General features: G+C 41.4%; 1 protein-coding gene across 2 annotated transcripts; it reads left to right on the top strand.

The window, feature by feature from the left end:
• Positions 1–453: 453 nt before the first annotated feature.
• arhgef5 (Rho guanine nucleotide exchange factor 5) lies at positions 454–15,889 on the top strand. 2 transcript variants are annotated; one of them, XM_006802911.3, is made up of 15 exons: positions 454–972; positions 1,499–4,848; positions 5,627–5,672; positions 6,366–6,415; positions 7,110–7,465; positions 8,320–8,480; positions 8,811–8,963; positions 12,414–12,543; positions 12,638–12,712; positions 12,847–12,936; positions 13,098–13,240; positions 13,453–13,596; positions 13,686–13,756; positions 14,543–14,647; positions 14,745–15,889. In XM_006802911.3, exons 2-15 carry the CDS (start codon positions 1,521–1,523, stop codon positions 14,879–14,881), a joined length of 4,989 nt encoding a protein of 1,662 aa, XP_006802974.2. In that variant the 5' UTR covers positions 454–972; positions 1,499–1,520; the 3' UTR covers positions 14,882–15,889. The 2 variants fall into 2 exon arrangements, with proteins under 2 accessions (XP_006802974.2, XP_006802975.2); XM_006802912.3 differs by having other exon boundaries at positions 1,499–4,197; positions 14,745–15,879.
• The last annotated feature ends 139 nt before the right edge of the window (positions 15,890–16,028 follow it).

Raw genomic sequence — 16,028 nt, 5'->3', positions numbered from 1 at the left:
ATTTAACGATGCTAATGAGAGTGAGTCACAGCATTTCAGAGCTTTCATGTCAGGCTTTCTCAGTAGTTAATAACCATAGTAAAGTTGTCATTGTTATACAAATCACTCACATATCACCCCTCCCTTAGTTTCTCCCTCTGTGATTGCTTCATCTCTCTCTCTTTTTTAAATCATAAGGAACAGTTGGTGTTTCTCCTTCCCCTCCCTCCCTCCCTCCCTGCCTCCCTCTGTACAGCCTCTCCAGGGAACGCAGGCAAGTTTTACTAGGCCTCTGTTTGCTTTGCTCCAAAAAAGTTTGTATTTTCAAACCTACTTTCTTCCTCCCCTCCCCCACTCTCCTTCAGCGCCCTTACCTGGCTGTGTGTGTCCGTGTGTGTGTGTAGCGCAGACACACCCGACTACCGCATATCAACCAATCACTGATCCAGGAGAGGCGCTCCAAGGAGGTGTGCTTCCTGTACTTCGTGTGAGACAGGAATGGTGCAGGAGTGCGTAGAGAGTTGTGTATTGTGTGATTTGTTTTGCTTTTTTTTTTTTTCGGGGGGTCCACAGAAGCGATCTCATCGGCGGAACAGGGGAGTGAAGGAGTGAAGCCGTGGACACACTCGGTTCGGGTTTTGCTTGATTTATGAGAGGTCTCCCTGTTCAGCGACTGCGAGGACAACACTGGGAGAAAAAGGAGGGCAAAGATAAGTGTCAATCTGTTGAGACTTGTTTGGGAATTTGAGCGAAGACGGAAGGTGGGGGAGAGGCAGCAAAGACATTTTAGGCGTAAACATTAACTTCTCACCAGAGGAAAAGCCAGAGGAGATTTAAAGCTGAATGTATTTATTCTTTAAAAAAGGAGGACTTTTTCTTGGGTCAATCTGATAATGTGAACGCAAGGAGGGAATTTTCTGTGTTGTGCAATCCCATGTTTTTGAGCTGAGCTGGGGAGGAGGAGACCAGATCTTCACCGGATACAACATTCAGGTGAGTTGTTTATTATTATTATTTTATATGGATTACAAATACCACGCTGTAAATTGCTTCTGCTTTGAAGACAGATTTAGATCTGGTTAAGCTGCGAGATGTGGTTTGCATGCTACATGCCGTGCCTATGTGTCACTGGGCCTTGCTTTCTCAAAGGCTGCTTTTGGTATGCTGTTCTTTGCAGGTCTCTAATGCATTCTTAAATACTGTAAAAGGCTGTCCCATTCTTCCACTGACTTGCTTCTTGATTTCCTGTTGTTAAAAAAAGATCTTGTCATTGATTTTTGTTGAAAGTGCAAAACCTGTTAAAAATGCAGACAGAAAACGCACAGATTATTGTCCAAGTTATAACATTTTAGAGGCTGTGGCTCTCCAGATGATTGATATGTCACTAATATTCATTCAAATTTTTATTAAGCTTTATACTTTACTTAATTTGGTCAATATTGTAGTCATTTATCTGACATATTGGTTTGAATCTTAATGCAATGCAATTTCGAGACTGACACTGACTGCTCTTTTCTAGGTTCTCCAATAAAAATGGTACTATGGGGACCAAAAGGCCCAGTTGGACCCTCTTTGACACTTTAACAAAAACAAGCAGGTCTGACCACAAGCTTCAGCCAGGTGGAAAAATCCCCCTGGATCCAAGTCACAGACCAGCAATGACTGGTTGGTTTAAGCGAGAGCTAGAACGCACGGCAAAGAAAGGTGACACATTTCCCAGAATGAAAAAAGGTCTTACAAGTCCTGATAGAAGATTGTGTACTGAGATGGATGAAGAAAGAGGGGAAAGGAGGTGGAATGACACGTCCCCCAAAAGGGCAGAGACTGATGTCTGGGGCCAAGAAAGAGAGAAGACATTCCAGGTTGAGAAGGAAAGATATGAGGGTAGACACAGAGAAAAGGATGAGGGGAAACCCACTGGAAGAGGATACATAGAAGATGAGAAGTTACGCCAGAGGGGACGATATCAGGAGTTGTCTGATGTTAGGTTTCAAGACGGCAGAAGAGAGGTCGATGAATCTCGGGATAGAAGAATGGTAAGAATGGGTTCCCCGCACAGAAGAAAGGAGAGAGAGAACTATGCAGACAGAAAGGAGAATGAGAATGCAAGAAGAAGAGAGAAAAGGAGAGACATCAGGAGTGAAGGTGATGATGATGAGAGAAGGCCGAGGAGGGAAAGAGGGAGGGACAGAGAGAGGGAGGAGCTGATACTTCAATACAGCAGAAGTGAGGGGGACAACACGGGCAAAATGGCAAATGACAGAGATCGAGAAATGCAGCGATATAGAGACAGAAACAGAGACAAAGAAAGAAGGAAAGAAACTGACAGGCAGGACAAGGAAGGTGGGAGAGACTTAAAGGAAGATAGAAGAGATAGAAGAGAGTACGAGCCTGAGAGAGACAGGAAAAAGAGGGGAAAAGAAGCTGGTACTAGAATAGTTGATGCAACAGGCAGGAGCAGTCGATCACCGAAGGAGTGGGCTCCCGGTCCGCCAGCACGAGCTCACAGCAGTGGAGAGTGGAGCAGTGATCCTGACAATGAGAATAGACACAGAATATACAGGGACAGGTATGAAGAACGGGAATCAAGGAGAGACAGCAGTTTTGAAAAGAAGAGAGAGAGAGAAACGTGGAGGGATCAAGACAGAACTGCTGATAAAAGTCAAAGGCAAATAAGAAATGAGAGACAAGAGAGCGATAAAGGAGAAAAGACTGGCAATATGCCAGAGCAGAGAAGGATGTGGTTAGAGCCACAGAGGGGCAAGAATAGCACAGACAAATTTGTAGACAGCAAGAGGCACACAGAGCGGAAAGAGCTACGGGGAGAAGGAGAGATGAGTATGTACTCACAGACGGAGAGAGGAAGAGATGGGCGACCAGTAAAAGAGGAACCAGATTGTGAAAGAAGGCAGGGGGGGAGAAGTGAGTACAGGGAAGACGCACAGAGGGAACAGGAGGGAGTCGGTGCAGATCAGGAGAGTGTGGGGGAAATCAGGAGAGGGAAGGAACATATGTCTGACAGTGATGCAGGGGTTGAGGAAAGCTGGCAAAGGGATGAACAAGGAGACAACGTCATAGACGACAGAGAGGATGAGAATGGGAGCAATAACTGGCCACCCTCTGAGAGTGAAGGAGGAAGTGAGGCAGGGTGGAAGAAAGAGAGAAATGAAATGCCGTCCACAGAGGATGGCTTCGTGACCATGTCAAGTGGAGGAGAGGACAGTGAAGAAGGGCTTAGGGACTGTCAGGAATTCCAGGAAGGTGGAACCCAGGCACCTGCTGGCTTCCAGGGGTTTGTGGGAGATCAGAAGAGGGAGGAAGGACGGACAGTGGGGGAGGCGGAAACAGCTGACGGGGAGGATCAGGGGGAGGAGAAGCAGCCAAAGTACGTCTTCTGTGTGGTTGGGCAAACTCTTCCCCGATCAAAACCCAGCAATATTTTACCATTGCAGGTTGATCAGATTGGAGGAGTGGAAAGAAGCGACACGAATTTAGAAACTCACCATGAGTTGGTTGATGACATCACTCAGCAGCCTCAGAAAGACTTGCTTCAGAGATCATGTAGAAATGATGAGCACCCAATGATAAACAACTGGGACACAGGAAGTGAGCATAAAGTTCAGAGGGAGGAGAGGCTCTCCACGGAAGAAGCAACTGAAAGCAAAATCCACTCCAGACTGCCTTCAGCAGTTCATAACTTAAAATATAGAAAGGAAATGAGAAGTAAAGTGAAACAGTCATATTCTGAAATGGGAAGAAAGGACTCAAAAACTGAAAGACTTCTCCAGGAATGGAGAGAGAAAAATAAAGAGCCAACAGACAAAAAAGAGATCCAAACTCCAATTTCTCAATCAGCGATAGATCAACTGCAGCCCATCTTGGATCAGATAAACACTACAGGAATGAGTCCAGAGGAGGTGGAAGCTATTCGGATCAGACTGAGTGGGACATGGAGCGTGTCTGAGGAGCCCAAGCGGCATTCCCAAGCCCCCCACCTTAAATGGGCTAAAAATGTGGTCCGTGAGATCCTGGGACATTCAGAGGAAGAACCAAGCACAGAGGCCCAGGAAGATCAACCAGCTGCCAACCAGACTGAGACCAGCAACGCCAAGCCACAAGAGGAAGTTGCAGAAGAAACAAGGGAGGTACCTGCGATTAAGCTGAGTGTGGAAGAAGATGACTTAGAGCCAGAGCTGGAAGAGCTGTTCGATGCGAGAGGTATGGGGCAGAGCCAAGCCCACATGCATGCTGACCAGTTCACGGCTATGCATGTTGTAACGCATACACACACTCATGCTGACACGGCGCTAGAATCAGAAAGGAAGGAAGATTGCAGCATGGACAAAACAACTTTAGAGCCTTCTGGTGAAGTTCAGTTAGGAAAGTCAGACATAAAGGTGACTGTCAGTGAAGCTGAAGACGATGAGGTTAAAGAAAGCGAAAAAGAAGAATTCAGAGAGAAGGAAGCAGAGATGTATTTAAGTGCGAACAACACCCTTTACAAGCCTAACAGCTGCCCTATTCTTTATCATGACTGCGAGTCTGAGCTCCTGTGCCCCTCTAGTGAGGGCGAGAGCCAGGGGGTGGACTATGGAAGGGATGAAAGTGAAGAAGAAAGACAAGGAAGGGAGCCTGAAGATAGGGTTAATGCAGTGGACGTGATAGTACCAGAACTGACTGAGGTGAATTGCGTAGAGGCAGAAGGGCAAGTAGGGAATCTGGAGAGCTCCTACAGTTCTCAGAAACTGGGTTCCAAAGTGCCGTCTCGAAGAAAGGGAGTCCATAAAACAACTCAAAGAAGAAATGTAGACGTGGAAGAAGATGAAGGTGTTGGAAGGGATCGCAGAACCAGAGTATTTTATGCAACAGGTAAAGAAAGAAGGTTGAGGATGGAAACATTGTGGCTGTCTTCTCAGTTCAGTCCTAATGTTTCCAGGAAAGCTGCATAGTTACCTCACCTCCCTCCTTTTTACTCATTTTTTTTAAACAAAATAAACGTCTTTCCTCTTTCAAATCAAATGGCAACGCATGAAATTTTAATCATTTAATCAATGACATTTCAAGATAGACTGACCTCAGAGGAAACTAGATTTAAATGTCTCAGGATTTACTCATGCACCAAATGATGCTTCACGACTGTGTTGGTTTATTTATTTTTTTTAAATGAATTTTACTTAACAGTCATCTTGTCATTTCCTCTTACTTGAAGCCTTAGTTTTGTTTTTTTTTTTTTGCTCCTTTCTTTTTTTAAATAATTTTTTTATTTAATTACATTTTTTTTTTTTTAAATCAGTCACGGGGACCTCAGATCATAGGCATAACATTATCATTACCCCGATCTGAGCACAAAACGCTACCTTCAGTGGAAACTGCGTCAGCGTTGAGTATACAGGTAGTGGGAGGAGATAAGAGTAGGTGGAGATGGACAAACTCCTGCCCCGGGAAAACCCAGAGCATGAGTTTAAAAGTCACAGTTGAGCATATTCTGAGGAAAAAGACACAAGAAATAAGCTTTGGACACACTAATCTCTTCAGTTATTTATCAAGCTTACTAAATTAACCAGCTTATTTATTTAAATTATTGCCTATTTAAATGCAACTATGTTGCTGTACAATGTGTCAACAAATGGATACTTTTATATTGCAGATGATGAGGATGATCGGAGCAAAAGCTTGGGAGAACTGGGGCTGAGGTGAGAATAACTGTCACATATACTGTGCCTGTGTGTGTGTGTGTGTGTGTATAGATGCACATATATGTGCTCTTTTTTTTTTTTAAAACATTTGATGTACCTGATATTAAGAACAGTCTTGTCTTAACTGTGTTGTTTGAGTTTGGGAGTGCTTAACAAATTTATTAGACAACTTGTGTTTAAAACAAAAAAGGGTATATTGTTATTTATTAGGGCAAATAACAAATTTGAACTGGCACTCTGAAATTCTCTGAAAATTCAGAATAGCTATCAATTAATTCATATCAATTAAGTAATCAAGCATATACAATCATTTTTCTGTTATTGAATGTAATTAAATGACTAATTTGGCATCTCAAAGAATAATAATATGCTTTACTGTGCTGTTTTTTTCTGCTTTTGTGTAAAACAGTAAATTTGAACATTGGTGGAAAGCCACAATAATTTGTTTTAGTATTAAAAATATAATTTTGATTAAAGGATTTGGATATTACAGAAGCATTAAAAAAGGATTTGGGCAAATGCTGTTAGGGCGGCTGTGGTGGTCTAATAAATTTGTTAAGTACTGTACATATTTCAGTGAAAGGTCACTCGTAATGTAAATTAATAAAAGAGAAATGCCTATAATTTTCTCATTAATGCAAACAGGTCATGTCATACTTCTTATATTTAATTTCCTTCCTGGCGCTGTAGGAAACTTTTGGGCACATTCGAAAGAAAGAAAAGTAATTCAAGGTTCTACAGTGAGTATCTCTGCTCTACCTGTCTTTTTTGCTTCTTTACTTTTTTAAAGTAGCCCATTACAGTACTTTACATACAAGTCGAGCACATCAACTCAGTTCTTACGATTTGTTGTTGCCTGTGGCTTTATTTATGATTCATTGGAAGAAGGCAACAATATGTCGGTAACAAAGTGACAGGTTGTACTCTGCTCTAATTACAGTCGGGAAACGTGTGATGCAACTTGAGTATTTCCCTCGAATGTGTGTGATTCATTGGCTTATAACTGTAAAGGCCATAAACTTTGAGTGCTGTATACTAGTGCCTTGTCACGTTTATAAATGATGTCTTAAAAGATCTAAAATGGCAGTGGTCCTTTTGGTTAATGATATTATGAAATGGATATTAGGAGAAATGGGGCAGTAATGTGTCTTTGGCTGCACTGTATATACTGGTGTATTTGAAAGTCACAGGCATGTTTCTGCAAGCGTTCATATTTTCTAACATGTTGAGAGGAAACACAGCTGCTTCTGCAACTTTGCCTCCACACACCTACTTGTTGGAATGCAAAGACAAATGCAAACAGCTCCTTATGGGTAGTGCTGTTCCTGTCTGGCCTGTTTTCCTTTGCTCCTTTTAATTAAAAAAAAAATGTCTACCTTATTTTTCTCTCATGCACTCTTTATTTATTCGTCTCTCTTCCTGCCTGTTACCCAGATGCTGCACAACTCTATCAGCAATACAGTGAGGCAGCCCAGAACTCTGAGATCCTGCGTCAGGCTCGCTCTGAATTCCTCTTCGTGAGTGAGGACCAAACTTCGTCTCCTCTTCCCTCACCTCCTCCTGCCCGCAGAGCTCTTCCTCCCATTCCCCCACAACCACAGTCCTTCTCCCACACAGGCTCTCTCTCTATTCAAAGCTTGCCTCTCCCTGAATGCCCCAGGGGTGAACGTAGATCTTCTTCCCCACGTCTGTCAATCTCACAGTCGTCCTCGCTGTGGCGAGATCTGCCGGGGGTCAGGAACAGTGCTGAGCTAGATGAGCTCACAGAGGACCAGAGGCGGCTACAAGAGGTAACTTTGACTTAATCCGTATATCAAAAGGTCGGCATTTAATTGCATAAAAATCATCACAAATCATGTATTTTCCTTTAGACTTCACTGGAGCAGGAGTATTATGCAAGTAACTTTCCATCAGATGATTGATAGCAGTAATATTATTAGTCATTTTTTCGTAGATGGGCTGTCTTAATAGCAGTTGTTTGCATGACAGTTATCTGTGACTTTCCTTACAGACTTCCTCTTAAGCTTCTGAGCTTGATTTAATTGTAAATTGTTATATTTATGTGTCGGAAATGTTAAGGATCAGTGTAACAGTCTGTATTTGCATTTCTGGGAAAAAAACTGGCAAAACATTTTTGCGTAATGGAAATTCAGACTCCTCCAGATACTTAAATGCCATTTTTAACATTTCTAGACTTACTCATTGTATCTTTTGAGTTTTTCTTAAGATTGTAGTGATTCGGCTCCTTTTGCTCAATGTTTCATTCAAGTGCTCAGATTGCATTTTACGTTGTCAGCTTTTTAAAAACTGTTTATAGGAAGTCATGTGACTTACGTGAATCAGCTTTTCATTATCATTGCATCACACTTATGCCCACTCAAATTGTCTAAATTATTCCTTGTAACATTCCACACTAACCCTCCGGGTTTTCTACGTTTTACTGGCAGATGTGCATCTCTTGCGAGAATATTCAGTTGCATAAACATGTGCATTTTTCCTTGTAAACTTCCAAAGACTTGTTGTGAAATTGTGCTCCTTGGAAATTTCCCGGCCTCTAGCAGACTGACAGCAGTGTGGTTATTAGCTGCAGTTTTTGTGCAGTTGACACATGCTTAACGTTCGCACTTTTGATTTTGGTTTCAAGGTGAGGTTTGAAGTTATTACCTCAGAAGCCTCCTACTGCCGGAGTTTGGAAATTGTCGTTGACCACTTTGTCAAGTCTAAACAGCTGGGGGCGCAGCTGACCACTCAGGACAAGAACTGGCTCTTCTCAAGGCTGGTTGATGTTCGTGCCATTAGCCACAGGTCAGAACTATAACTCTGCTATACATTTGCATTTACCTAAAATAGTTGCCTTTACATTTAGATACAGCTATGAGACTAAAGCCTGTCATTTACTGCTTTTTGTTAGATTTAAGATTAAAGCCGTCTGGATCAAATTCATTATTAAAATATGCATTTGCTCAAAAACTACTTCTTATCAGTTACATGATTGTAGTTACTCATCATAATGAAGGGTGTACTAATATATAGTAATAGTTTTGGTATGCATTGATATTCCTGTGCCCATTTGTGCTTTGCAGGCACAAGGTTTGAAGTCGTTGGTTTTAAAAAATGCTGCTTTGTGATTTTTAGTTTTCTGTCAAAACTGGAGGAGCAGGTGGAATCAGATGTCATGCACTTCACCGTCTGCGACATCATTTATCGGCAGTGTCCGCTCTTCAGAAAAGCCTATGTGCCCTACCTCACCAACCAGTCCTATCAGGATGCAACTTATCAGAGACTCATGTAAGCCACTGAATCATGCTGTGTGTTTCCTCTGTTTGGTTCTAAAATCTTGTATCTATTTATTTTATTTTATTCTAATTATTTATTTATTTTTAATTAAGTGTGCCTTTGCCAAGAGGCACACTTATTACTATTTCTCAGATTTCTTCTTCTTCTTCTTCTTCTTTTCTTTCTTCCGCCTGAAATTTCTGCACGTAACTCGCCCCACAGTTTTGAGACAAGCTTCACATATGTTATATCATTTTGTGCGGCTGGATCGGGAATAGTGTGCTATGACTTTTGGTGTTTATGATTTTTATACTTTCTGAAATATTAACATTTTAATGCAACTTTTGGCCCATTTTTTTTTTTTTTTTTGGCCCATTGACATGAATGGGAAAGATTCATTTGTGGTGTGGTGGCTCCATCTTTTGGTCCCATTGAAACGAATTTCAAACTTCATTTGTGTTGTGGTGGCTCTCTCTAGTGGTATGCCGAGAGTGTTACGGCCTGTCTACCCTTATTTGGATTACCGTACTGACGGTATGCGCGCCGCTGCTTTCAGGAACCATTGGAATTCTTAAGATTGCGCGAACTATTCATTAGTTAAGGTAATGGAAAGGGCATATGCTTGGTGGAAAACTCCATATCCCACAATTCATAGCACGCCTCTGCCGAGTCAAACAATGGCGGCCACTACGTAGTTTTTATATTGCTCTTATTACTGTTTCTAGGTCACAAAATAAACTTTTAAGACATTTTCAGGCGCGAATGTTGCTGTGTAAACTTCAAATATCTGCTCGTTTTATCAATACATCCCATATTAGCAACAATGTTCAGACGTTGTCGGTGCTGCCTGACCGCTAATTAGCTAGCTGTATAGATAGCTAGCGGGCTTGGCTGACAAACGACAGCCCGGCCTGGATGACAGCGAGGGCAGCTCACTCTCTCATTTCACCCTTTCGTGATGAGTCTGGGTCACAGCTAGACTTATTTTTCGTTTATATGGGCTGATGATTTATTTATTCAGTGAAAGGTGGTGGACCTGCCAGATGTAAACCTCAAATATCTGCTCGTTTTATCAAGACATCCAATATTAGCAAAAGTGCTCTGACGTTTTGCAAAGAGCTAGACAGCTAGCTAGCTAGCCCGGGCTGTCTGACAACAATCCTGGCTAATTAAAGCCAGCTAGAAGACCTCACTCTCTGGATGTCGTTTTCTCTCTCTCTCTCTCTCTCACACACACACCGGTCTTTCTCGTTGACTCTGTGTCATAGATGGACTTATTTTTCGTTTTTATGGGCAAATGATTTATGTATTCATATTAATAACGGTATAAACAGTGGAAGGTGGTGAATTGTCCAGATGCTGGTCATGTGAAAAAAATAACTCAGTTTTTTGGTGGTGGCTAACGCGGAGCTCCAGCAGAGGCCAGCCGTTTTATGAAACAAAGGACAAGCAGAGACCCGACGGCCACGGTTAGAGTGTCAGGTGAACTTAACTTCAGGTAAGAAGTTATGACCTGGAGTCTGTCTGGGTCTGATATAAACCAAGTTTAGGTGTAGTTTATTTTCGTTGAGCTGACTTTTTACAATCAGTTACAATAACTTGTACTGCGTGCTAGCTAGCATGACAGTTTCTATACAGCTGTGTGCATGCTATGTTACTGATGTTGAACTTTATTTTATTGGTAAGGTTAGTAGAGTTGCCAACCGTCCCATACAAACGGAATCGTCCCACAATCAGAGAAAACATTACGTGTGTCATATTGAGCTGAAAATGAACACAGTTTGTCCCGTACTTCAGCTAGAATGGGGGAAAAGACACAAAGCTGGATTTATTCTGTCGTTACGCTGCACAGCTGCCTCTTCTGCTGTCATTCTATCCCCCTCTCTCACCTGTTGTAACTTCAATCATGAAACTGATCAATGATAGGCTGATCGGCTTTTCTCTTGTGTTTGTTTATCGCCCACTTTGTGCCAGAAAGAGGAAACTAGCGGATGTCGCGCTAAACAACAGCAGCACGTTTAAGCTTGATCAGCTTTTGTTAGAATTTATTTTTCTAGTATCAGCTGATGTTTGCTGGAGCCACAGCTGTAAAAGCTGCTGGTCATTATGTCGGTTTGGATATCCTAGTGAGAGGGGAAACATGAAGATGAAACCAGAAGATGTCCTTACTGAATCATCAGAGCTGAACGGGTGATGGAGAAACAGGTTTACCTTTTAGGTGACATTAATGAGTTGAAGGGAAGTTATGAACTGTTTCTGAGAGACAAATAACACCAGGATCCTTTTCTATGTAGCTGACAGCTGGTAACTGTGCAGGGGCGGGTCTAGCAAAGTTTTTGCCAGGGGGGCCAGGTAGGGCATTAACAGGGAAAGGGGGGCACAAAGAAATACTTTTCTTTCTTATTCTCGACTCAAACGACTGTCAGTGAGTCGTTTGGTACCGGGCCGCGAGAGTTGAGGCTCAGGTGTGAAATGTATGGTTTTCAGGGTTTTTATCGGTTTTCAGCGTTATTTTGTTATCGTTTTTATCGTTTACTCGGTTTTCCTTGGTCTTTTCACGTGTGTTATGAATAAAGTTTCTTTTTTTCGGTACCGGTACTAGTTTTATTTTGTTGTATTTATCCGCGACACCTTAAAGGCCGGTCCATGAAAATATTGTCGGGCATAAACCGGTCCGTGGCGCAAAAAAGGTTGGGGACCGCTGCTGTAGACCATTGTCAATCAATCAGAACGCCGTGTAAAAAAACAAAAAACAAAATAGTGAATGCAAAATTGTGATGTACTTGCAGCCTCGTCCTCTTGTCTCTCTGTATGCTGCACTGCATATAGGAGAGATCAAAATACAGTTTACTTTGATTTGCGCCTTGACCGGAATTTTAAAAATATTTGGGAAAAAGCACTATGCTGCAAAAAATGAAAAATAAATATTTGCAAAATATCTGGATAAATATTTATTTTACGTGTTTGATGTGTGTGGCAGGGTGTGGTCTGCAGTGCCGCTGCAGGGGAGGCGGACCCACCTGAGCAGCATCTGCAATCACGCCTCTCTGGCTTAAAGTCTGTGCTCTCTCGGCTGTTGTGTTGGTGTGTGTCGGGCTGTGAGTTGAAAAGCTACAGCCGGCTGTGTGGGTCAATAAAGAAATGCTACAAAGCGTGTTCATGCAAACATCGTCATGTCTGCCGTGGTACAATGGGACTTCTGCTCCTGAACCTCTGCGCACAGCGTCTGCAAATCGGGGCTGTACGAAGTCACTTCATCTTTACGCAAGACTGTAAGCTGTCATCTGTGAGTGTTTGTTTTCACCATAGTTCATGGTGGAGAATAGCTGCTCTGCTGCGCTTTGCTCCCTGTAGCCGTATGAATGGCAAACTACACTCACTGGCAGCGGCATAGGCACACTTAAAATTTCTTCTGAAATTTTCGCTGTCTAGTTATGGTTAAAATTTCTCTTTTCCTTCCAGGAATGAGAATCCAAGGTTTAAAATGATCGTGGAGAAAATAGAGAAGAGTGCTGTTTGTCAGAGACTTCCTCTTCGCTCCTTCCTTGTGCTTCCCTTCCAAAGGATTACAAGACTTAAGTTGCTGGTCCAGGTGTGTATGAAAGCTCTCTGCAGCAGTTTTTAGTTGACGTTTGGTCCTTTTTGCTATTTTCTCACCTGAACACATTCATGCTGTTTCTGTCCAGAATATTGTCAAGAGAACAACACGAGGCACGGCGGAGGCAACGCAGGCCATCAAAGCTCTAAAACAACTGGAGAAGGTACAGCGACACACTTTTTTTTAAAAATTCACTGAATATTTACAAATAATAGCAAAATTACAGTTACTAAAAACAAGTGGAATATCTCAAGACTACTTGTTGTGAAATCGGTGTTTTATTTGTCGCTCTTCTAGATTATTCAACAAGGTAATGACAGCATCTCTCAAATGAAAAGCATCGAGTCTCTGGTTTCTCTCAGTGCTAAGGTGGACTTTGAGTGCAAGGTGGGTAATTAACGACTGTCCAAATGTGTCCAGTATGCTTCTCAACAATCAAAACTACCAAATCTCTGAAGTTAATTTTTCCCCATTTAAATAGTTTGACATTAACAGTTAATATCTGCTTTATCTTCCTTTTTTTTCTTTGTGTATTTTTTCTATTGCAGACTCTTCCTTTGATTAGCCAGTCTCGGAGGATGGTTCGAGAAGGTCCTGTCACTCAGCTGATGGATTTCTCTCTTAAGGAGACAGAGAAAAATGCTTATTTGCACCTCTTCAATGACTACTTGCTGCTTTCACTACCAAAGGAGTAAGAACAATCACGTTGTTTTGTGAATGCACAATAATGCATCACCAGGCATTAAGCATCTCTCTCATTATCATTTGGTTCATCCTGTTACCCTCATATCTGCTGTCTTATGTCGTCACCTCTTCAGTAATCAGTATTTCCTTCCGCTGTCTCATTTCTTCTGTGATTTTTTTTTTTTTTTTTTTTTTTTTTTTTTTTTTTGCTGTTTGCAGAGGGGGAAAATTTACGGTAATTGATCACTGTCCAGTATCAGAGCTGCGTGTTGAGAACTGTCGTGTCAAACTTCACTCCCTACAGAAGAATCTGTTCCGGTTGTATATGGCACAAAAATCCCTGCTCCTCAGGACTGATGCACCGTAAGAGACTGGATAGTAGCAGTAGTGTTTGCAGTGTTTACCGCATAATAAACGTTTGTATGAGATGCATCTTATTTGTATTTTTCCAGGAGTGATAAGCTTCGTTGGATATCCGCCCTCTCCAGGCCCCATACTGAAGTAGATTTTTCTAGTGCACAAGGTAAAGTTTTCATCTTGGGTTAGATGTTGCAATTTGTTTAGTTCATGGTTAAATGTGAGTGAAACCCTTGAATTCCCTTTATAGCAGTCAATAAACCCAACAATGTGTTAAAGATTCTTCTCTGGTTTATATCATCAATAACAATATGAATTTGTACATGACAGTAAATTAAACATCCGGCTAAAGCAAAGCATTTGATGTTTACCAAAAATAGGAACAGAATTTTTTTTTTAAATCAGATTTTTCTTTCACAGCAGTGCTGAGATTTGGAGAGTCTAGCATTCAAAACAGAGGCCTTTAGATGCAACATTGTAGACAATCTTGTATGGACAAGTGCTGGACAAGTGACCTCAGTCTTAAAGGGAGAAAAGACTCTTGATTGTTGTCTGTAATGTGACGTTCCTGCACCTAATGCATTTTTTCTAGGTGCTCTGCTTTCCTCCCATAATCCAAAAGCACGCTTGTTGGGTTAATTGGTGACTCTAACTAATACTGAGGGTGTAACTACCTATTGCCCAATGTCAGCCCATGCATAGTTGGATGGACTACTACAAAGGAAAACATTAAATTTGGCCCAAAATTTCAATTCATACAACTGTAGCATGATGATTTGTCTAAACACACATCAGTCCATTCAGTACTGGAGACAGCATCCCACAGCCTCCTGCAAATAACCTAAATATGTAAGCAGTGGGAAACTTTAAGACAATAGTGTGTTAACTTCAGAGAGATGTTCTGTTTAGGACACTCCTTTAACTTTTACCCTTTCCATTTTTCCTCTTGCAGATTTCGAACAGATGCAATGTATCCGAGCTTTTTTTGCTCAACAGCCAGATGAGCTGTCCTTAGAAAAAGCTGATGTCATTCTGGTGCACCAGGAAAGCAGTGATAGTAAGATCATCTCATTACTTTCATTGTAATTCCCAACTAGAAATGCCTACAAGTATTTGAAGAAATCACTTATGTTGGATTCTATCCTTTTTTCCAGACTGGGTAGAAGGGACGAAGCTCTCTGATCGGCAACGTGGATGGGTGCCCAAATCCCATCTGGAAACCATAGTCAGCTCCAGAGTCAAGAGTCACAACCTGTCAGATGCTCTCAAACTGACAGCAGCCACAGCCTGACCCGAGAGTGGACACTATAAAGGATCAAACTCAGTTATCTGATTCAGGAACTGCTGGATTAAAGATGATGGACATTCAGTGACATTTCTAGAGGACAATGCAGCAGCTCAAAATGCTATAAGATTGCATCTCAGTGTAGCAGTGGCTCTCGTTTGTTTCATGTGTTGAAACAATGTATTCACTTTACTGCATGAAGCAGCAAAGTGAACTGCTGAAGACTGCCAGAAAGAGGGTGTGGGTATTATGTTTTTTATCTGCTATGCACAGTACATTACAAATATTGTGTGTACATCAGTAGATTTGTGTTTTTAAAAAAATATTTTCTTATGGAAATGACTTTTTCCCAAGAAATATTATTTTTGGAATCTGTATTATTTTTTTGTTGTAATATACGGTTTTTGAAAAATGGGCCCCTGCGTACAGGAGAGAAATCATGAGATGTATCATAAGAAATCTGCGAGACAATTCCAAGACGTACAACGAGGTTCATAGGTTACATGGGACACATTTCAGTAAACGCAGACTTATGAAATAAAAACATATTTGAACATTGTGTGTGACTTGACAATGAATTGAGGCTGATTTCAAGCTGAACTTTTAAATTTTAAGCTGAACTACATCAGCAGACGGACACAGTGCCAGGATTCTGATTTTTAGGTGGGCCACAGTACTTCAGGTTTGGCCTTGTAATTACATAAGTAAATGGTTTTAATACTACATCCATAAATTATTACAAGCAGGCACACCCGGGTTTACAAATTAAGGAAACAATACTCAATCTATCACTCATGTCTTTGTTGTAGACCAATGGGTTTCCTGTTGAATTAAACTCTGAGATCCTTATTGCAATAATTCTGTCACATTCAAATGATTATAGCTGATAGACAAAGAAACTACTGGGAGAGCTACATTGAGCAATATCACAGTGGAGAGAGAGCTCAACATACCACAGATTCATAAATTAATGTCAATAGAAACTGCACGTTCTAAATGTTGTCCTACTTTTAATAGAAAAAGTAGTTGCTACATTGAGTGACTTCATCCTTACTCTAACACAAATCCAGTTAAGACCTGAATTATGCTTATGTGCTTTACCAGTTACCATTCGTTGCAGCCACAAACTGAAAGAATTTTCCTACTGCAAAAA

Source organism: Neolamprologus brichardi, chromosome 11 (assembly GCF_056152115.1).
Source record: "Neolamprologus brichardi isolate AB-2024 chromosome 11, ASM5615211v1, whole genome shotgun sequence".
NCBI lineage: Eukaryota > Metazoa > Chordata > Actinopteri > Cichliformes > Cichlidae > Neolamprologus > Neolamprologus brichardi.
Note: the sequence above shows the minus strand (reverse complement) of the source record. Positions and strands in the feature narration are given on the sequence as shown.

Coding starts and splice junctions, on each gene's coding strand:
- arhgef5 (XM_006802911.3), top strand. CDS start 1,521: ATGGGGACCAAAAGGCCCAGTTGGACCCTCTTTGACACTTTAACAAAA. Junction 12,713..12,846: donor CTCTAAAACAACTGGAGAAG/GTACAGCGACAC, acceptor TCGCTCTTCTAG/ATTATTCAACAAGGTAATGA. Junction 13,757..14,542: donor AGATTTTTCTAGTGCACAAG/GTAAAGTTTTCA, acceptor TTCCTCTTGCAG/ATTTCGAACAGATGCAATGT.